Genomic DNA, 24,019 nt, shown 5'->3' on the forward strand with positions numbered 1-24,019 from the left:
CCAACCACAACCAGAACCCCATTTTGGGCGGAGACACGCCTCTGACGTCCACTAACCCCTCGGACAGCCACAGAACTCTGGAATTATGAGTCACCAAAACCAATTTTACTTAACCTTACCCAGTGACAGTTCCATGGAGGTGTTTCCCCACAACACGTTGTACTGTTACACGGCCAAATTACCTCAGGCCATCCCCTTAGATCACGAAGCCCATTGGGAAGTGGCTTTAGTAGAAATCATTCACCCGACCCAAGTCCTCAATGTCCTTCCCAATCAAAATTTTTTTGATGTGGAAGTTCATGACGAGCAAATGCAACAGTGGATGGATAGCAATGTCAAATATGACAAGAAAACCCGTACACAAAATCAAAAGTACACCACCTATCACTTGTTCATTCCCCCAGGCTATTATTTTAGTGGTCAACATTTGGTCAGCACCATAGCCTCCAGGTTTAATGTCGTGTTTCTGAAAGCTTTGGAGCATGTCAACAAAAGTGTCACCCTGGAGTACCACAAAGCAGCTCGTCGCTTCTTGATGAAATTTGAACGGAGTAAAATCATGTCCATTTTATTTTGTCCTGAATTGTTTGACATGTTGGGCGGAGACATGGACATGAGAAAGGCCATGCTCAAGAAAAACGAATTACCCATCGTTTACGACAACGAGTCTTTTAGCAAGTTATTTCGTACCCCGGTAGAACTGAACCAAGGACTGAATTTGATGTTCGTGTATTCCGATGTGGTTGAGTACAACGTGGTGGGACACACCTCCGTGCCGTTACTGCGTGTCATTCCTTTCAAAGTGGTTTCTGCCACGGGCGCTGACGAGGAAGGTGGAAACACTTAAACCGTTCACCGCGAATTTGTCCATCCTCACTATTTGCCTGTCAGTAAGTCGTATTTGGACACGGTCAACATTGCTATAAAAGGAGATCTGGGACAAAATATTCCATTCACCAAAGGAAAAGTCACGGTGAAACTCCATTTTCGAAAACGGTTCTCTCACGACTCGTAAGTCATGTATCCAGTGTACCGCGGGGTTGCTCGACAGCGAGGACACGGTTTAGGAGATATGTTAAAATCGGCCTTTCGTTCGGTGGCCCCGGTGTTGAAACCGATGGTGACACACGGATTGCACGCCTTGAAAGATGCGGCACTGACGCAAGGCAAAGAATTTCTCCAAAATGTCATCATCGACAAACAAAACCCTAAAGAAGCCTTCATGAGGGCAGGCAAAAATGTCTTGCTGCAAACGGGCAAAGACATTTTAGGCCGACAAGACACACCTATAAATGCCCTGCACGCTACCGAGACAGGCATTCAGCAAGGACAAGGCAGAAAGAGACGACACAGAAAACACCCTTTCACCAGACTTCAAGCGAGAAAGGCCAAGAAAAGAAGAACCGTTCGAGACTTAGACGTTTTCGATTATTGAGAAAGAACAAAAACAATGATGCACCGAGAGTCTTGCGCTTGTTCCAAGACGGAACTGGATCTGTTTGCCATGCCCCCCACCATGATGACCATGCAAGAATCCCAATGGGTGGAATTTCACCCCGTCTCCTCTTTGACGGATTCCGCTCCCATCGAGTTTGAAATCAAAGGTCAGCCCGAAGATTACATCGATCTGAATAGCAGTTACTTGTACCTGAAAGTCAAAATTCTAGATAAGACTGGAGGTGCTATAGACGATGAAGCAGTAGCTCCCGTCAACAATTTCATGCATTCCTTGTTCAGTGGGGTGGACTTGTACTTGAATAACAAACTGGTCAGTAGCAGCATGGATACTTACCCTTATCGTGCCTACCTGGAAAATCTCTTGACGTACGGAATAGATGCCAAGAACACTCATCTCAATGCCTGTGTGGTATGGGAAGCTGACGAACCTACCAAGTTTGAAATATTGGAAACTGATGAAAAGAAAGACAACAATGATGGATTTGTAGAACGAAGAAAGAGAATCACGGGAGTCGACACAAGTTTAGAACTGATGGATCGTTTGCATTTGGACATGTGGTTGCAAGAAAAGTATTTGCTGAACGGGGTGGATGTCCGTCTGAGACTGAATCGTAGCAGTACCGCTTTCCATTTATTGGCTGATAGTGACGGTTACAAAACCAAAATCCAAGAAGCCAGACTCTACGTACGCCGTGTGGAAGTGTTACCTAAAGTGGGAAACGACATCAGTCAGACGTTGAGCAGAACGACCGCCAAGTATCCCATACGACGCGTGGAAGTGAAAACCTTCACCATTCCCAAGGGACAGCGATCCATGATCGAAGATCATCTGTTCCAAGGACAGTTACCCAAACGTTTGATCGTTGGTATCGTCGAGAATACAGCCTTCAACGGAGCTGCCGAAAAAAATCCTTTCTACTTTCAACACTTTGGCGTGTCCAAAATCGAAGTCAGTCGCGATGGCAAAACCTTGTGTACCCGACCGTTTGAACCTGACTTTACCAAGAAGAATTACTTGAGATCGTACTTGTCCCTGTACGAAGCCACCGGACAGTTAGGAACCAATACCAGTCACGGTATTACGTACGAGGATTATGCAGGAGGCTACGCTTTGTGGGCTTTTGATTTCACTCCAGACCAAGGCAGCGACGAGGGACATTTCCACCCTATAAAATCCGGCCAGATTCGTGTGGAAATTCAGTTTAAAGACCGAGACCCTGATGAAACGGTGAACGTCATCCTGTATGCAGAATTCGATAATACGATAGAAATCAACAGTTTGAGAGAAGTCATCCTAGATTACTAGAAACCATGGAAGACTGTTGTCCCTCTTTACCTAGTGGAGAAACTTTGGACATGAAATGTGAGGAGACCGTGGAAAAAGAAGAAGTGATCATGATGAAGTCAAGATGGCCAGAACAAGAAGCCCATTTAGTCTCCTGTTTTGCCAAACACTTGGTCGAAAAAATGACGGAATTGATAAAAAAAGATTGCTATGGATGTCAAAACGATCATCCCAGTCAAATTCAACACGATAAATGCCTGATGCTGAGTCAAGAAGAAAAATTGGACGAGTATCTGGACGAAGCTTGGAGTCTCATCTCGGACTAAGTCGTGTTGCATCAGTGGTATAAAGACTTGCGTGAACATTCTTGTCCACCATTAACCACTCAAGAGATCCATCGTATCGAAGCTCTCCTGAATCAGAGTGAGGAGACGAAACGAAGAATCGGTTATTTGTCAGACATTTTCAAGCAAAAAGTCAGGATCGAATTGATCACTTATTATTACCTGTGCAGAAGAAAAAAAGCAACACAAAAAATGGATACCTGGGAACTTTATTACCTTTTGAACCACAGTTCGTATACGGCTTCTTGGAATCCTGTGGTCTGTGCTAAAGATGAACTCCCTCATCGCAAACCTCAAGACCATCTAGCTTATTTGATCAACACGGACGACACACATCTCCCAGGAACCCACTGTGTAGCCGTCTACTTTCCTCAAGAAGGATGTGTGGAATATTTCGATTCGTACGGATTGGCCCCTTTGGAAGACGATATCATTGACTTTATGAGAAGAAATGCTCAGACCACCCGATTAAATAATGTGAAATTACAAGGCACAGATTCCTTGGTGTGTGGACAGTACTGTGTGTATTTTCTGCATCATCGCAGCCTGGGCTATTCCTTAGAACATTTAGTGACTCATTTTGATCCTCGTTCTTCTTCAAGAAACGATGTGAAAGTAGATTGATGGTTTTGTGACCATTATGCTTATCTTTTGTCTCAAGCTAGGAAACGTAGTGTCCATCAATGGCCTAATGACTTCCAACAGTGGAAATCACAATTTCATTCACAACGTTGTCAGCCCTGTTTAAAGTAGAGTGTTAATTGAAAAAAATGTTTGTCATTTGAAAAAAATGTTTGATGTTATATTGTTGGATTATTGTTAAAAATGTTAGAGTTGTTGGTTAGTGTTAAGTGATTTTTGAATAAAAAATGTTGTGTTTCGAAAAAATGCCTTTGTCTTTTGTTTGGCTATAAGAATGTTGATTCATGCTCTTTGACTTCTCTCTATCTCTCTCATGACACTCATTGATCGTTCCGGCTCGAAAACCGTAGAGGGATGTTTTCCTTCACGTCCGCGCTTTGACTTTAAGAACCGGGGTAGTTTCCAGTCTAACCATCCATTGTCGACTCATCCTCCTACAAAGATGTGCCCCAAACTAGCTAAGCTAAACGAAGCCTACGTGAATTTGCATAGGGTCAGACACAGTCTGATACCGAAGCCTGAAGAGATAGAGAATGTGAGAATGCTAAAAGTCACTGAAGACCTGATAGAAGAGCTCTTTAGAGAAGAAGTGAACAGGGAGAAAGAAGAATGGACAGAGAAATACAGACTTCAGAGACAGCAGCAACAGCAACAGCAGCAGCAGCAGCAACCTGAACCTGACAGAGGCTTTGTCGATTGTCGTATCGACACCAAAGAGTTCTTCTTCTCTTTCCGAAGAAGCAGACCTATCGTCAGAAAGTCTATCCTCAGAGGACGTCGCATTCTTAGAAACTAAAAAGATTGCCATAGCAAACAAAAAAAAACAAAAAACAAACAGCCCTTTTCAGGCCTACCCAATACTCTAGAAAAGAAATAACAATCGATTTGCCAATGTGTGTAGGTAGAGTAGTGTGAATATAAAGACTGACTCTTTTTTCTAATTGCGAGTGTATGTGTTTGTGTATATGATTGTGTGTTTGTAAGTGATCACGTAAGTTTGTGTGGATAGTAGATTTTGATCATGTTTTTTTTTGCTGTTTGACGTGTGGGGAGAGTAGATTTGGGGTTTGATTGCTTTGCGTATGTGGATAGTATATTGAAGTGATTAATGAAAATTTTTAAATTAGTAATGGGTAGTATAAAAAAAGTGAGTGAGTGTTTCTTTTAGGTCCGCGCGTTGTTTGGTTATGATCTAGATAAGATCAATTTTGTTTTAGGGGGATGTTTTCCATCACGTCCGCGCTTTCAGTATAAATGAAAAATCGTTCGGCAGTCTAGCTACCCTTGTTGATTGATCAACACCACCAGAATGAGCACCAGACTAGCTAAACTGCTTGAACTTCATGTACACCTGGAATATGCCAGGCGTATAGTGAATGAGCTGGCTGCAGAGGCCATCGTAAAGAGGGAAGGATGAAAGAGGAGGAGAGAAGAAACAAAGAAGAGGAGGAGAGAAGAAACAAAGAAGAGGAGAGAGGAAATTTCAGATTCGCAGAGACAGAAAATTGGGATTCTGAAGCCACTTATCCCGCCTCTGCTCTCCCCCCAAAAAGAGTGAAAAGAGACTGGGGAAGAAGATGTGTGTGTGGTGCCAGGCCTGGAAGGTGCCATCATTAACCAGGTGTCATGGAGTTCAAAAAAACAAACAGCCCTTTTCAGGGCTACCCCAATCTCTAGAAAAGATATAGTAATCGATTTGCCAATGTGTGTAGGTAGAGTAGTGTGAATATAAAGACTGACTCTTTTTTCTAATTGCGAGTGTATGTATTAGTGTTTGTAAGTGATCAAGTAGGTTTGTGTGAATGGTAGATTATGGGGTTTTGTAAGCGCTCACGTACGTTTGTGTGGATAGTAGATTATGGATTTCGTTTTAATGATTTGTGTGTAAATAGTAGATTTGGGGTTTGTTTATTGCTGGTTCACGTATGTGGATAATAGATCATATGAAATGATAAAAGTAGGGGATGTTTTCCTTCACGTCCGCGCGTTGTTTGGTTATGATCTAGGTAAGATCAATTTTGTTTTGGGGGATGTTTTCCATCACGTCCGCGCTTTCAGTATAAGAACCCACAGTATTCGTCGTTCAAACCATTCTACAGAGAATAAAAAAGAAGATGGCTTCAAACCAACTTGATAAAATGAAAACATTGCAAGACGTCATGGACAATTTGGGTATGATGGAGCAAATGTTAGTGAGGCTAAACGGGGATCACTATTCTTATAGTCCCCATCGAGTGAAGATGGAGATCAACAATTTAAGAAAAGTAAAGGACATGATCAGTGCTCTGATGAAAGAAATAAAGGAGGAGAAGGAGGATGAAGAGGAAAGGATAAGGATGAGAGAATGGAACGAAAAAATTGAAAAAGAAGAAGAAAATGAGAAGAGGAAGAAAGAAGAGGAGGAAAAGCCAAAAGAAGAGAAAAAGGAGGAAGAAAAGAAAGGAAAGAAGAGAAAAAGTGTAGGACAGAAAATAAGAAGTTGGTGGAGAAATAGAAGAAATTAGAAGAAGAAACCCAAAGGCCCTTTTCAGGGCCACTCATAGGTCTCGAAAAGAGATTGACTTTCCATTGCCAACCCTTTTTTATTTTTATTTTTTTAAAAAAAATAGAAACCCCTCCCTGTTTCAATTTTACATAGACCCTATACAAACCCAGGTTTTTTTTGTCCATGTTAAATTTACATAGACCCTATACAGGCCCAGGGTGGTTAATGTTAAATTTACATAGACCCTATACCGGCCCAAGAAGGTCTGTAATGCTAATTCCCCTAGACCCTATACAGGCCCAGGGTTTTTCTCCATGTTAAATTTACATAGACCCTATACAGGCCCGGGGTGGGTGGGTGGTGTCTGTAATGCTAATTCCCATAGACCCTATAGTGCCCCACTTCACTACTTCCATCTATGCCAGAATCTTACAATCCAAGTGATGATGATATTCGTTCAACGGTGTCGATGAGGAACATTTAATGTCATGGATTTACTGGGGGTGGGTCAGGAGAAGGCTGATCAGTACGATCCGGGCCCGGATGAGTCATTTGCAGTGGGGACATCGATGTACAGGTTACTGTGCGGGAGTTGAGGAACTGCTCTTCCTGGATTTGCGCAAAACACGTTTCTCAACAGCTTCCACCAGTCTTTTCTGCTCAAAGGCTGCCGCACCAGTACTGACTTGCCTGCGCCAAGCAGATCGGTTAGCAGCGACACTCTCCCAGCTGTCATGATCAATGCATAGGTTCTTCGGCGAAGCCTTGAGAGTGGTCTTGTACCTCTTTGTGACCACCATGAGATCTCTTGCCTTGGTGTAGCTCTCCACAGAAGACCTTCTTAGGTAGGCGTTCAACCGGCATGCGGACAATATGGCCAGCCTATCGGAGTTGTGCCTTGCAGAGCATGATGTGGATGCTTATCATGCCGGCCTTAGTGAGCACCTCTGTGTTCGGTACCTTGTCCTGCCAACTATGATATTATCTTACAAACCAACTATGACAGTGTCTTACAATCCAAACATGACCATACCTTACAATCCAACCATACCAGTATCTTACAATCCAACCATGACAGTGTCTTACAACGCAACTACGAAAGTATCTTACAATCCTACCCTAACAGTATCTTACAATCCAACTATGATAGTATCTTACAATCAATCCAAACATGACAGTATCTTACAATCCATCTATGACAGTATCTTACAATCCATCTATGACAGTATCTCACAATCATATTATGACATTATCTTAAAATCCAACTATGACAGTATCTTACAATCTAGCAATGCATGCAAGTCTCTTACAGTCCAACTATGGCAGTATATTGCAATCCAACCATGTCAGTATTTTACAAGCAAACTATGACAGAATCTTACAATCCAACTATGACAGTATCATACAATCCAGTCATGACAGTATATTACAATCCAATCATGACAGTATATTACAATCCATCCATGACAGTATCTTACAATCCAACTATGACAGTATCTTACAATCCAACTATGACAATATCTTACAAGCCATCCATAATCCAAACATGTCAGGATCTTACAATTCAACCATGTCAGCATCTTACAATCCAATATAAGAAATCTTATAAGTCTGTCCTCCGGTATTTTGCAATTACTAAATAACAGCATGTCGTTGGAAAAGATGTTTCTTTATCACGAGTCCTTTAATTATGTTCTTACAGTTACATGCATTATGAATTTGATAACGCTTTTGGAAATTCCTGCGGGTGCACTATGAACCTGATTATTCTATTTTTGCAGTTCACATGATACTATGCGATAGCCAATGATGGACTTTATCCCGACAATTCATACGCGATACTATCCGACAGCCAATGGACTTCATCCAACACTTCATACACGATACTTTCCGACAGCAAATGGACTTTATCCGACAATTCGCACGATACTATCCGAAAGCCAATATACTTTATCCTGACAATGCACACACGATATTTTCCGATAACCAATATACTTTATCCTGACAATGCACACAGGATACTATCCGATATCCAATATACTTAAATCCTGACAATGCACACACGATACTATCCGATAGCCAATATACTTCATCCTGACAATGCACACACGATACTATCCGATAGCCAATGGACTTATCCGACATTCTTGTTTCACAATAGAGGGTTGCTTTTATTGCTAGGTTAGTTGCCAAGTGATGACTAAAATGGCTGCTTTGTAAAGTTAAAAATATTAAAAATGATTTAGTCAAGGTGATCAAACGCTACAAAGATATGACAAATATGCTAAAACACAAAGTGTTGAAATTTTCAAAGACAAGAACGAAACAGTTTCTTATGGTATAGATATTTTAACCCCTGGTTTGAATATATGGAATAGATACTGGCATACTTGTTCCACGAACCTCAACATGATTTAATACCTCAGTCATAGTAATTGTGCCAGAGGCCTTTAAATTTGGAACATATTGAGATAGTAACATTAGCGATCTACAAACTGGAAAGTCTCCATGAATTTATATGCAAAGCAATCACTGATAACAATCAACGCGATCATGAGATGATTGTCATCAATCACTGTTAACAATATATGCAATCAACATGTGATCTTCATTAATCACTAATAGTAATATACGCGATTATTGTATTTTTTCATCAATCAATTATATAAACATAAGCAATTATGATGTGATTGTCATCAAATAACAATATACGCGATCATGAAGTGATTTCATCTTTAAGAGTACAACGGGTTAAAGAGCTAAAGAAAATGAAATCTGGTAGAAACGGAACACAAACCTCTCGAGATAAATGGACAGGTCAAATCAAGTGAGCTACATTACAGTCGGGTCACTTCCTTAAAATGAAAAATATTTTACCAGTCTCATCAATAATTTTTGTATACAGATTAATCATTTCGTTGCAGGGAGTCAGTTGCATTGTTGGGTATTACAATCTCTACATGCACATACTAAGTCAAGACGGAATGACTTCGCGTGGTAACTACGAAGAAAGTATTGATACCGAATGTTTGAAACACAAGATTTGAAATCACAGCGAATAGCAATTACACAGTATAGATAATCCACTACAATGCTAAATTGCCAGGATTCAATAGCCAGAAAACTATGCTGTATTTTACAGAATGTGATATAGTTTGCGGGTTTCTAAAATGATTATCAAAACATTTGTTTCCACATCGTTTTCATGCTTAGCTATAAAATGGGTTTAGAATCAAAGGGTCGATTGTTATTCCAAACAAAATCCTATCCACGCATTCGAGCACAAAGAACTGGTCTTTGATATATGTTTGTTATCCAATTAAGAACCTGAATTATAGGTCATGATTCAGAATAATGACCGGACACGTCCATGTATTGTGTCATGCAAATACCTCACCTATGCGTTACGAGTCTGAATATCAACCTGACACTCACATGTATGTGTCACGCAAACATCTCACCGATGCTTTCGAAGTCTGAATATTAACCGGACACCTACATGTATGTGTCATGCAAACATCTCACCTATGTATTAAGAGTTTGAATATTAACCGGACACCCACATGTATGTGTCATGCAAACATCTCACATATGTGTTAAGAGTTTGAATATTAACCGGACACCTACATGTATGTGTCATGCAAACATCTCACATATGTATTAAGAGTCTGAATATTAACCGGACACCTACATGTATGTGTCATGCATACATCTTACCTGTGTGTTAAGAGTCTGAAAATTAACCGGACACCTACATGTATGTGTCATGCATGCATCTCACCTATGCTTTCGAAGTCTGAATATTAACCGGACACCCACATGTATGTGTCATGCATACATCTCACCTGTGTGTTAAGAGTCTGAACATTACCCAGATACGCTGAGGTGTGTCTTTCCTTTAAACACATCGCATGTACATCAAAGGTCCGACTATTACTTGACCAAGCCAATGTGTCATTTAATCAAAAGCCTCCCCTAATTCTGACAAACTACACAGATATAGGAGGAATATATATGCATGTTTAAATAAGTTTAACCGTGACACAACTTCCAAGATATTGTGAGGAAATGTTTTTTATCATCAATTTATTATAATGTGTTTTCTGTCAAATAAATTATAAAGTTGCAATACATATCTGCGCTGAAAGTGTATTGCCATTATTTATTCCACAAACGACAAAATATAGGCAGAAAGAGAGAATAATTTTAAGAAATTTTGGTGCATGAGGTTTTAATTATATCAGAATTTTTTAAAATATTTTGCAACACTGAAAGGGATGGGACCAGGGTTAGGGTTGTTATTAGATCTTGCATCCTTGCTCATAACTGGTGCAGCACGAAATTGATACGTATTAAACATTGTAAAAGTAACGATCGCATCACAATGATATCATGGGTGTCATCGTCATAATTTTCCTGCATGTAATGAGAACGTCAGCACGAACGACAACTATTACAATCCCACTGAAGAGAACGAAAAGTACAACACTGACATATACAATAATCATTGTGTATTTAAGGATTGGAAGTCATTCATTTTTGTGAGCTTGTCTCGGTGATTCAATAATTGACGTCATCTTCCGAACGTGGGCTGAAGCATAAATTAACACGTAAGTAAAAAGCCAAAGAAATTTAATTTATACAGCCAGAATAGAAATGGCGTTAACAATCAAAGGCTGGTGAATTTAAAATATCAAAGGGAGGCAATTCCGTCATCTTTCACGATGTTCACACAATACCAGACTGGTACCGTATTGTACGTCAGCATCTGACCCACCTCTAAATTAAGGCTAATTTACCAGTTTGCGTAGCGATATTATGGCCGAGTCAGGGATTAATAGTTTACACAATTTTAATATTAGATATATTCAGGCTAAAACAACAAGACGCATGCGCATTAAATAGTACAGTAAAACATTATTGAGGCTTGTAACTCCACATAACTGGATTGGTTTGGAAAATTATACGGTTTGTCGAGAAATGTCAAGGTTTTAAAATTTATATCCATAGACATGTTCAGATTATAAAATTGTAGGTTGCAGTATACATATTCGTTGCAGTTTGTACTATATGTGATATTGTATGAAAGCGGTTATTTCAAAATCTGAACTCTCCATTACGTACAAAATGGTGCAAGGGATCAGCCTTCCACTTTTAATTATTATCGTCTCTAGGTCCTAAAATATGTAACAGAAAGAATGTGAAACCACCAGTTAAGTAAAATCAGCAAGCAATTTATTTTTATACAATACAAAGTGAAAATTGAAGAGATACAGTATTGCAAATTAGATTCAAATAAATCAATAATGTGCTATCATAGGTCTAAAAATTCTTATGTTAGGTGTTTAGGCTCGAATAAACAGCAACACAAGAAAGAGTTAAAGCAACAAGCTTTGAAACATTTAACAAATAGTTTATTTCCCTGGAAAAATACTGTAAAAATGAAGAATTGTTTTAAAAAAAATAAGAACTTACGGTTTTTAAGAATCAAACCCAAAAATAATCCAAGAATGATACACGAATTAAATTTTAGAACTTTAATAATGAAATGTTCTCATGAATCTAAGTTCGAGTCCCGACGAAGAACCTAAGATGGAAGGCAATGACGTATGTTGTATACTGTACTGTGCTGTCGTCTACAGTTCCTTGTAGAAACACAAGAAATAACACTCCGGTGTTGGCAATCCGAATAAAATTGTTAAGAAATTTATTTGTTCAAGAATTCTGTATGAGCACACAAAATATTTCCAGAGAAACGAATTAATCTTTTAGAATCCAAATAATTCGAATAAACATTAAAATGTAATTCCCAAAATGACACAACAAAAGAAACACCTTTACGTCCCAGTGTTTAGAAGCCCGAATTGAGAGAGATCTCTCTAAATATCACTATTAAAACTAATTTATGCGCAATTTCAGAAATGCCTGATTTACGAAATAGAGGGTCACGTGATGATATTTATCTATAAAAAATCGCGTAGCCCCAGTATGACCTTGATAAAACCATTCATTTTACTCTATGAATAAAATTTTTTAAAGTTGTTTACGTCACTAAAAACTATTTATAAGCATAGGGTCACGTATCCAATACAGCCCCGATTTCACGATTATCATTCACACATTAAAAATAAACAAAACGAAGAAGTTGTTTACTTGACCCCCAATCAAAGCTAAGAACTAAATCAAAATTAGAAACAGTGTTCTAATATTAGGTATTGATGGAAATATTCAGGTCAAACTGAATTTTCTGGAAAATATCAAATTCCAAATAAACAAACTTACATTGCATTGACATGTAATGAAATTAAAAATAAAATAATTTTAAAACTTACAAACAATTAAGTCAAATATAAATTAAATTAAATATACGTAACAAAATATAGAATATTCCAAATTAATTCCAATAGTAGTGAATGTTCCGATATAACACAATGATGCAATTCAGAATTCTTCTGAATGAGTTCACAATAATCCAACGTAATGTATTAATCCAAAAGTCAATAAGCACTTAAGTAATTCGAAAGAATATTTTATATAAATAAGTTATCTCGAATTATATCTGACTTCAACAAAACAACTGTAAACGCTGATCAAAAATGGATTCCCAGAGACTGATCTAAAATACGAATGTATTATTTGTTTATCAAGTGACTATTTATATGCATTTACACTTTACCTATTTTTAGAACAGAAACTGAAGCATTTAAACGGAACCTTTCAGTCTAATTGTGCATAAGAATAAACTTGAACTCATTTGTTATGTAAACCGTATGTTTACAAGTGGCCATTATCAGAAGTACAACATACAATCATGGACAAAAGTTAAGCACAAAATAAAATTTAAACATACATAACAATGGGAACATCAACAACGATGTATTAACACCAGTCGTTACATATGTTCATATCAGAGATTCAAGTATATTGCTTCAGCAATGTAAAAAAATTTGAGTTCGTGCTTTTAAGGTTTTACGTGGAATTAGGTATGAGTATTAAATCGATGGCTTGAAAGCAGAAGCAAACAAGTTTAACATAAATGTAACATATTTACACAAACTTAATATATCTACTTACTCGTGTCTACCCTGATAACAGTAAGCCAAGCACTGACATAGTTGATTCCAATAGTGTTGGCAACGAGGCACGTATACCATCCGGCATCTTCCTGTGTTACATTACGAACCACTAATATCTGAGGATCTATTTGTTTCAGTACTCCAGATTGCTAGAAAAAAACATATAAAATCCAGATTGCTAGAAATGAGATATAAAATCAATATTGCAAGAAACAACATATAGTGTTATAATTTTGTCCATGACCTTTCTATTTCTATTCGCTCATATCACCAAAGGATTCACTCGTGTATCTCTCTACTCTCGCATCGTATGTACAAAGTGATTTAGTTAATGTCAGAGACTTAATTTTTTCTTGCAGTCTTGTCACAGAATAAGGCAAGAAATAACTTGGTTTCGCCTTGGAACGATTTGATCATTTTAGTCTTACATGCGTACAAAGTTACCTATGGTGGATAGTTGTTTTTCTAGGTAAGCAACTGAACTAGCATGTATCTCGTCGTAGATCGCTTGCGGCGAGAGTCACTAAGAGCACGGTATTTTACCCAGACTAATACTCACTCTCCTGTGGATTTAAGGCAAGTTCCGTTTCTAACTGACACACTAGTCATTGGATCTTGTCAAGGAGTGAACGTTCTCCATTTGTGTTCTCCAGCCATAGGGGTAAGTGTTATATTTGTATTTTTATTATATGTGAAGCGTATTCAGGTTTTAATGCCGTATCGTGAAATGATGCCTTTACTACTACGCATGACCACTTCGGTGGCCTAGTGGTTAGAGCGTCCGCCTTGGATGCGGGAGGTCGTGGGTTCGAGCCCGGCTGAGTCATACTAAAGACTTACAAAAACGGTACTAACAGCTTCCTCGCTTGGTGCTCAGAATTACGAGGTTAGTGTTAGGACTGGTCGGCCTGGTGTCAGGATAATGTGACTGGGTGGGACATCATGCGACATGTCCGCGGCATGATTCCCCAGTGCTAGACATCACTATAAACTGCCATACTGCAGATATCGTAGCGCTATGACTGAAAAATTGGTAAAGCTACGTTAAAAATCCAAATCTCACACACACACACACACACACACACACACACACACTACTACGGAGATTTGAAACGCTGTGAACTTTTGAATTACAGGTTACTATTAGAGTTTACTTTAGTAGCATGTATCTATAAATTTTAATTCCGAACCTATTACGATGACCAGTTTGGTTTTATTGAAGCTGTTTAGAGCTGTCTGAATTTGTTTAGGGCTGTCTGTAGCTGTTTAGGGCTGTCTGTAGCTGTCTGTACGTATGTCTATACGTATGTATGTGCGCATGGTGGATCCATGAAGGGTGGGCGTGACCAATACAAGGGTGTCAACCCAGTTCAGGAGAACTGTCTGCTGTCTGCACCTATGTGTGTGCAGGTATATCGGCCCGTCTGTGTGTCTACGGAAGATGATGTAACCATTAAGGTCATACAAAGACGAAACCGCTAGTTTGTAAACTTGTGCGCATGGTGGATCCATGAAGGGTGTGTACGGCCATTACAAGTGAGGGCCAACCCAAGAATTCCGGAGAGCTGTGTGGTTTGTCAGTGCACACATTTGCAAGTTTTGCAAATATTTATGAACCATACGGCTGTACAAATGACTGAGTCGTGTTTGTTTCAATTTATTGTTGTTTCGATTGAGTACAATGAGTCATTTCGGTTACATGAGATTATGTGAATCTCACTTTCATTACATAAGATTATTTGAATCTTAGCCATACATCAGAATACATGAATCATTTTTAGTTTACCAATTTGTGAATGTTTGGATAGAGTATTTGAATGAGATGTACGTTTGTTAATTCATTATATATATATATATATATATATATATATATATATATATATATATATATATATATATATATATATATATATATATATATATATATATATAATAATAATAATAATAATAATGAGGAGTTTGTATCGCGCCTAATCTTTAAGAGCTCTAAGCGCTTTACAACATTAGACGACACATATAAGATAAAAAACATATAATGATATGATTACAAAAACAAACACCATGAAATTAGAAAACATAAAAAAAATAATGAGAATATTTAAGGTAGGAAACATTATTAGGTCTTTAAGTTTGTTCTTGCAGTCGAAATAAGTGTTTTGAGAGCACTCTTGAATGGGATCACTGTGTATTTGTGTCTGAGTTCAGTGTGCAATTAATTTCTTGGTGCTGGGCACTGGTATGCAAAAGAACGCTGTCCATATGACTTTGTTTTCATAGTGGGAATAATGAGTATACGATTGTCAGAAGAGGAGCGTAAGTATCTTGCTGGTGTGTACACATGGGTGAGGTCGGATAGGTATGTTGGACTAGAGTCCGACATTGAAATGTAGCACAGAGAACAAATTTTGTGTTTGATTCTGGATCGAATGGATAGCCAGTGTAGGGTACAGAGCAGCGGGGAGGTGTGCTCTGATCGTGGTACTCTAAGTATGATCCGAGCAGCTGTGTTTTGAACTTTCTGAAGTTTCTGGAGCAGATATTGAGATGAACCAGAGAGAGTGGGGGTACAATAGTCCTGTCTTGAAAGTGCTAATGAACACACAAGTGTTTTAGTGGCATCAACTGAAAGATATTTGCGAATGGAGCTGATGAGTCTCAGCTCAAGATTTGCAGCATTGCAGATGTTCATGAGATGTTGGTGCAATGTGAGAGTACTGTCCAGAGTAACACCTAGGTTGCGTACTGATTGTGTGAATTTAATATTGGTGTTGCTGTCACAGAATTAGGCAAAAAAAACAAACTTGGTTTTGCCTTAGAACTATTTGACTATTTTTTGTTGTACATGCGTACAACGTTATCTAGGGTGAATAAGTGTTTTTCCAGGGAAGCGACTGTACTAGCATGTACCTCGCCGGAAATTAATTGCGACGAGGGACATTAAAAGCATGATATGCACGGATATTTTACCCTGACTATTACTCATTTTGCAATGGATTTAAGGAAGATCAATTTCTAATTGACACACTGGTCGTTTTGGATCTCGTCAAGGAGTGTAGGCTCTCCATTGTGTTCTCCAGCCATAGGGGTACGTGTTAAATTTATATTTCATTTGATATGCGATGCTTATTCAGTTTGTAATGTCATGTCGTGTAATGATGCATTTATTACAACGCAGATTTGAAACGTTGTGAACTTTGCTATTAGAGTTTAATGTATTAGCATACATCTAAAGATTTTTAGAACCCATTATTATGACCAGTTTGTTTTTATTGTATCTGACTAGAGCTGACTAGAACTGTCTAGAGCTGTCTGAAGCTGTTTAGAGCTGTCTTGAGTTTCCAGAGTATTTAGGGCTGCGCGCTGTCGATACAAATATATGTATGTATGTCTGTACATGCGGTGGAGCCACCGACGTAGACGTAGCTATTTCAAGGGTGCTGTATGCTGTCTGTACGTATGACTGTATATGTGGTATATCCGTGAAGGGTGCGAGCGGCCGATAAAAGTGTAGGCCAATCCAAGGACTCGGTGCGGCTCATCAGTTTATGAATCGTACGACTGTACAAGGGTCAAGAAGCATGTTTGTTCCAATTGTCGTTTCAATTGGGTACATTTTCATGTTCATGAGATTGTTTTGAATCTTAGTTGTATTCCATGAGATTATGTGAATCTCACTTACAGTGCATAACAATATTTGAAACACATTTGAATACCTTAAGATTATTTAAATCTTAATCGTAGTCCATACGTGAGATTATGTGAATCTGTCTTACAGTGCATAATATTATTTGAAACGTATATGCAGTCTATGAGGTTTCTTGAATCTGTATTTCATATTGAATTCATATTTTTGGTTTATTTTCAATGTGTGAATGTTTGTGTAGAGTGATTGGATCAATCGTATGTTGAGAGCGTGAGAGAATCATTGTATTTATACACCATATATTTTTCTTTATTAATTCATTTCATAAATTTCCATCTTTCACACACTGTTTGTGTTATTCATTTAATCCAAAATCTACTCGGTTTCTATTCTGCAACAGTTGCTGATATTTATTGTTTGAGGTAAAGGATGTGACTGAGAAAGTCTTTGTGTTGTAATCAGAATGGCCTCATTTTTAGCATCATTCGTCTGCAGCTTGTCACATGTCATCCATGATTTCACATCAGAAATGCACCTATCTACACCTTGTATGGTAGCATCAACTTCAGTTGGGTGGCTAGATTTGTATATTTGGATGTCATCAGCGTACAACTGGTGAGACACTGGATGATGATCTATGACACTTGAGAGCGACTGAGTGTATAGAATGAAGAGAACAGGTCCAAGAACAGACCCCTGTGGAACACCACAACATAGATCAACTGGGCTGGAGTGTATTCCATTTGCAGATACAATTTGTGTCCTGTTGACCAAGTAGGACTTGAACCACAGTAAGGCTGTATCATGAATGCCATACTGGAGACGCTGAAGTAATATATCATGGTCTATTGTGTCAAATGCTGCAGACGAATCAAGGAGGGTGAGGACTGTAATCTTTCCGCTATCCAAAGCAGAGAGAATGTCATTAACTACTTTTAGAAGAGTAGTTTCAGTACTGTGGCAAAGGCGATATGCAGACTGTACATTGCTAAAAAGACTGTTTGAATTCAGATGAGATATACATATATTGAGGGCAAAAACAATGATTTTACAAATTATGTGGCTTGCTTGCTAAAAAAAGTTTAGAAAAAGTTATGGGGATGGAGGCTGTGACTTAGAAATAAAAATTTCAAAACGCCTAGAATGACAATACCCGTTGTGGTTGTAGTAGTTTTGTGGGATTGGGATTGGGGACCGTTAGCGGCGGATTGGAGTAAAGTTAAATTCTTAGTTATTCACTTAAATGATTTGAAACTTTTACACAGGAGGTGAGTACCTCTGAAGCATAGAATGGCAACCCTAAGAGATTTATTTTACCAGCTGACATTAGTAACTCATCAGCTTGACAAGGTTACACTGCTGCTGTTCTAAATTCATTTAAAGTCAATAAATTTATCAATATTTTCCGAATTTTTGTTTCCGAAAACGCATTTAACATCTTTTGAGCATCTTTAACGAATCCGTTTGATGCATTCAAACAAAACAGTGATTTACGTTTTTCTGTAATATTTTTTGTTTGCCATTAAGCCATTAAATCTATTTTAGAGTTCTCCATAATTCCTTCAAAATATTATGAATGTCAATCTGTAATTTTTTTGTTATTATGAATATACACCACAACACTTCTTGAATATAAAATATTTTTTCTGCCATAAAAATTTTCCTGTACGAAAAATATTCTCTTCCATATTGCATAGTGCTCTCGCTGCAGTAAAAACAAAATCAGTAAAATTAAATTCTCAGCTATCGACTTTAATGATTTGAAACTTTACCACTGAGGCTGAGTGCCTCAAAAATATAGAAAGGAAATTCTAAGAGATTTATTTACCAGTTGAAATCGATATCATTCATGGAGAATCTTTCCAAGGAACTGGCTCATATTTATTTTCAGTTCACTTAAATCCTACATGTACATTTTGCCCATTTTTATGCAAATGAATGAAAAAAGTCTTAAAGTTTGCCTCGAAACCGTTTTCTTTGGTTGAGACGAATTTTGAATACCAATTAATAAAATCATTCAATACGTAAAATAAAAGGTTGTACAACTTGCTAGAATTGACAACAGAATTGTAATTAGGATTTACCTTATTACGCTTGCTCACGTATAAAATAAAGGTCGAGGCCGATACCTGTAGAACCCTGACATAAGGCTCCCCATCCTCATTAGTGTAGGAACCATTGACCATATAATGTCGAAGCCACTGCAGCTGGGGTTCTGTATCACTGATTATGACCTTGCATTCAAACGTGGCGTTCATGCCCTCAGTTACAGTCTGATTCATTGGACCTTCTATCATCGGAGCTAGAGGCATCCTTTCTGGAAAATTACATACATAAAGGATGTAAATTTTGCTCTAATTCAATATCCAAGATAAAAGTTACAAATTGATTCTTTCGAAAGGGTACGGTTTACTAATAGACCGAAATAAACAATTTGTTCAAGAGGTTAACTTTGAGAAGAAAAAAAATCCAGCTGATACTCGTAGACAGGAATGGTTGTTTTCATGTTTACATCTGCTGAGTGGAGAGAGAAGAGGAAGGGAAACAGGAATGGATATTTTCATGTTTACATCTGTGGAGTGGAGAGAGGAGGAGAAAGGAGACAGACAGAGCATTACGAGTTATTTAACACCGTTGAATAACTTTATTATCATGTGCAACAGTGTACACGTTGATCTCATCGTCTTAAACATAAAATATAAATATATTTACATGGTTTTCGTTTAAACTTTATTAGAAATTTTTGTTTGTGCTTCTACAACCAAGATCCTTTCATGACGCGTTTTCTACCAATAAGCTTCTTTTGAATCACGTGTCTTTAGATATGATGCAATTTACCAAGCGGAGAGAAATCCCAAGCATGCCATCAAATGTGTGTGTTTCGCGGGGGGAGGGGGGTTGTGCTGAGAAAAAAACTGGGAATATGTGGATCTCCGAAAAAAATCGATAATACTTCATACACATGATATCAAATGATTGGCCATTATGCTTTTACTGTTGTTCAAACTGTCTATACAGCACAAAGTGCGAGCCAATAAATGTATTATTACGATTGATTGTTCGTCCATCAAGTCGATGAAGACCACTTTAGTCATCCAGTGTTAGGACTCTTTGGTTTTCAAGTAAGTAATAGAAAAGTGCGAAAACCAACAAGTATTGTAATATTTAACAAGTAATTTATTTCCCCAGAATACAAAGTGAAACTTTAAAAAGAACTTGCATTATTGCGAATTAAATCCCAAATAGTCCAAAAAATTCTATCACCAGCCCTATTGAACAAGGTCCTAATTAAATTACAGTGGCGTTCGAAATAATATCCAGCACTGAAAGTGTTGTTTGTCTTTAGTAGCCTGTTGCGTGGAGATGTGCCAACAGTCTTTTGGTTAATGACAATAATATAATCCAAGATGTCCTTATCTGAATTCATTATAATTCCAAGCTAATATCTCTGACCAAGAATAATATCAATCACTTTGTAATTCCAGAGAAGAATATTTGAATAAATAAGTCCACCGAAACGAAAATACTGAACACAACAATAAAAATGGTTCTGGATCAAGATCTTACATCAATAATGAGTAATTTCTAGATAAGCAAGATTATAAAGACTCTACTTGACCTAGGTCACAATTAGCATTTTTTGAAAATACTATGACTTGCAATTTTCCTTTCCAAAACATTACAAAGTGTCTACAAGATACAATCTGTTACTAAAATTATAATAAGGATGTGGGGAACAACAGGTAGGCTATGTAGTTTTGGGGAATATCAATGTCATAGACCCAGACCCAAATAAATATATTTACTTCTATTGATAATGATCCTAATATTTAACCCATACACATATAAAAATATTAGCTATGCATCATTTGTCTAGCAAAATAAAGTTACTGGTCAGGTAGACAATAAGATTGATTTTGGACAAAAGTCAATAACAAAACACATTTATATGTATTATATAAGCATGGAGAAATACTTACAAATACAAATCAAATATACATAACAGTACGAAAGATTATTTCCTAGACTTATCTAAACTCTTTAATTGAATGATTATACGAGGTTTGTACTGTAGACATTACACAATGTCCTTTAAGCAAATTGCTTTTGTAATTCTAAAAAATCCTGTTTAAGGTACAATAATATTTACTGTTCTCAGATTTTATTTTAATCACGATATGGCTTTAAACAAGTGGGACCTGTTTCACCAATAATGTTAGCATTTGTCTGTACAAACGATATTATAACTAATATACATTATAAGTAATACATAAATTATATTTCCAATAAAGCTAATTTTATAGCTGATACAGTCGTTCTTTACATACCACGCTGAATGATTTGAAATCATATTGTCATTCTTGTAACCTTAACGTTAACGTTCATTACATGCCACGCTGAATAATTTGAAATGACATTGTCATTCTTGTAACCTTAACGTTAACGTTCATTACATACCACGCTGAATAATTTGAAATGATATTGTCATTCTTGTAAACTTAACGTTAAAGTTCATTACATACCACGCTGAATAATTTGAAATGATATTGTCATTCTTGTAACCTTAAAGTTAACGTTCATTACATACCACGCTGAATAATTTGAAATAATATTGTCATTCTTGTAACCTTAACGTTAACGTTCATTACATACCACGCTGAATAATTTGAAATCATATTGTCATTCTTGTAACCTTAACGTTAACGTTCATTACATACCACGCTGAATAATTTGAAATGACATTGTCATTCTTGTAACCTTAACGTTAACGTTCATTACATACCACGCTGAATAATTTGAAATCATATTGTCATTCTTGTAACCTTAACGTTAACGTTCATTACATACCACGCTGAATAATTTGAAATGATATTGTCATTCTTGTAACCTTAACGTTAACGTTCATTACATACCACGCTGAATAATTTGAAATGATATTGTCATTCTTGTAACCTTAACGTTAACGTTCATTACATACCAGGCTGAATAATTTGAAATGACATTGTCATTCTTGTAACCTTAACGTTAACGTTCTTTTCATACCACGCTGAATAATTTGAAATGATATTGTCATTCTTGTAAACTTAACGTTAAAGTTCATTACATACCACGCTGAATAATTTGAAATGATATTGTCATTCTTGTAACCTTAAAGTTAACGTTCATTACATACCACGCTGAATAATTTGAAATAATATTGTCATTCTTGTAACCTTAACGTTAACGTTCATTACATACCACGCTGAATAATTTGAAATCATATTGTCATTCTTGTAACCTTAACGTTAACGTTCATTACATACCACGCTGAATAATTTGAAATGACATTGTCATTCTTGTAACCTTAACGTTAACGTTCATTACATACCACGCTGAATAATTTGAAATCATATTGTCATTCTTGTAACCTTAACGTTAACGTTCATTACATACCACGCTGAATAATTTGAAATGATATTGTCATTCTTGTAACCTTAACGTTAACGTTCATTACATACCACGCTGAATAATTTGAAATGATATTGTCATTCTTGTAACCTTAACGTTAACGTTCATTACATACCAGGCTGAATAATTTGAAATGACATTGTCATTCTTGTAACCTTAACGTTAACGTTCTTTTCATACCACGCTGAATAATTTGAAATGACATTGTCATTCTTGTAACCTTAACGTTAACGTTCATTACATACCACGCTGAATAATTTGAAATGATATTGTTATTCTTGTAACCTTAACGTTAACGTTCATTACATACCACGCTGAATAATTTGAAATGATATTGTTATTCTTGTAACCTTAACGTTAACGTTCATTACATACCACGCTGAATAATTTGAAATGACATTGTCATTCTTGTAACCTTAACGTTAACGTTCATTACATACCACGCTGAATAATTTGAAATGACATTGTCATTCTTGTAACCTTAACGTTAGCGTTCATTACATACCACGCTGAATAATTTGAAATGACATTGTCATTCTTGTAACCTTAACGTTAGCGTTCATTACATACCACGCTGAATAATTTGAAATGATATTGTTATTCTTGTAACCTTAACGTTAACGTTCATTACATACCACGCTGAATAATTTGAAATGACATTGTCATTCTTGTAACCTTAACGTTAACGTTTATTACATACCACGCTGAATAATTTGAAATCATATTGTCATTCTTGTAACCTTAACGTTAACGTTTATTACATACCACGCTGAATAATTTGAAATGATATAGTTATTCTTGTAACCTTAACGTTAGCGTTCATTACATACCACGCTGAATAATTTGAAATGACATTGTCATTCTTGTAACCTTAACGTTAGCGTTCATTACATACCACGCTGAATAATTTGAAATGACATTGTCATTCTTGTAACCTTAACGTTAACGTTTATTACATACCACGCTGAATAATTTGAAATGATATTGTCATTCTTGTAACCTTAACGTTAACGTTCATTACATACCACGCTGAATAATTTGAAATAATATTGTCATTCTTGTAACCTTAATGTTAACGTTTATTACATACCACGCTGAATAATTTGAAAAGATATTGTCATTCTTGTAACCTTAACGTTAACGTTCATTACATACCAGGCTGAATAATTTGAAATGACATTGTCATTCTTGTAACCTTAAAGATAACGTTCATTACATACCACGCTGAATAATTTGAAATGATATAGTTATTCTTGTAACCTTAACGTTAGCGTTCATTACATACCACGCTGAATAATTTGAAATGACATTGTCATTCTTGTAACCTTAACGTTAGCGTTCATTACATACCACGCTGAATAATTTGAAATGACATTGTCCTTCTTGTAACCTTAACGTTAACGTTCATTACATACCACGCTGAATAATTTGAAATGACATTGTCATTCTTGTAACCTTAACGTTAGCGTTCATTACATACCACGCTGAATAATTTGAAATGACATTGTCATTCTTGTAACCTTAACGTTAACGTTCATTACATACCACGCTGAATAATTTGAAATGACATTGTTATTCTTGTAACCTTAACGTTAACGTTCATTACATACCTAGCTGAATAATTTGAAATGATATTGT

The 24,019-nt window shown here is 36.9% G+C and overlaps 1 protein-coding gene across 1 annotated transcript in view; it reads right to left on the reverse strand.

The window, feature by feature from the left end:
• Positions 1-24,019, reverse strand: part of LOC149779683 (hemicentin-1-like) — a 425,151-nt gene that overhangs the window by 66,931 nt on the left and 334,201 nt on the right. Inside the window, exons 29-30 of the mRNA XM_089938453.1 lie at positions 19,063-19,250; positions 13,289-13,439 (exon numbers count right to left, since the gene is read on the reverse strand). Coding sequence (XP_089794579.1) covers positions 13,289-13,439; positions 19,063-19,250 — 339 coding nt within the window. The remainder of the gene's footprint in view (positions 1-13,288; positions 13,440-19,062; positions 19,251-24,019) is intronic.

Source organism: Sinohyriopsis cumingii, chromosome 17, assembly GCF_028554795.1.
Source record: "Sinohyriopsis cumingii isolate HCF-2022 chromosome 17, ASM2855479v2, whole genome shotgun sequence".
NCBI lineage: Eukaryota > Metazoa > Mollusca > Bivalvia > Unionida > Unionidae > Sinohyriopsis > Sinohyriopsis cumingii.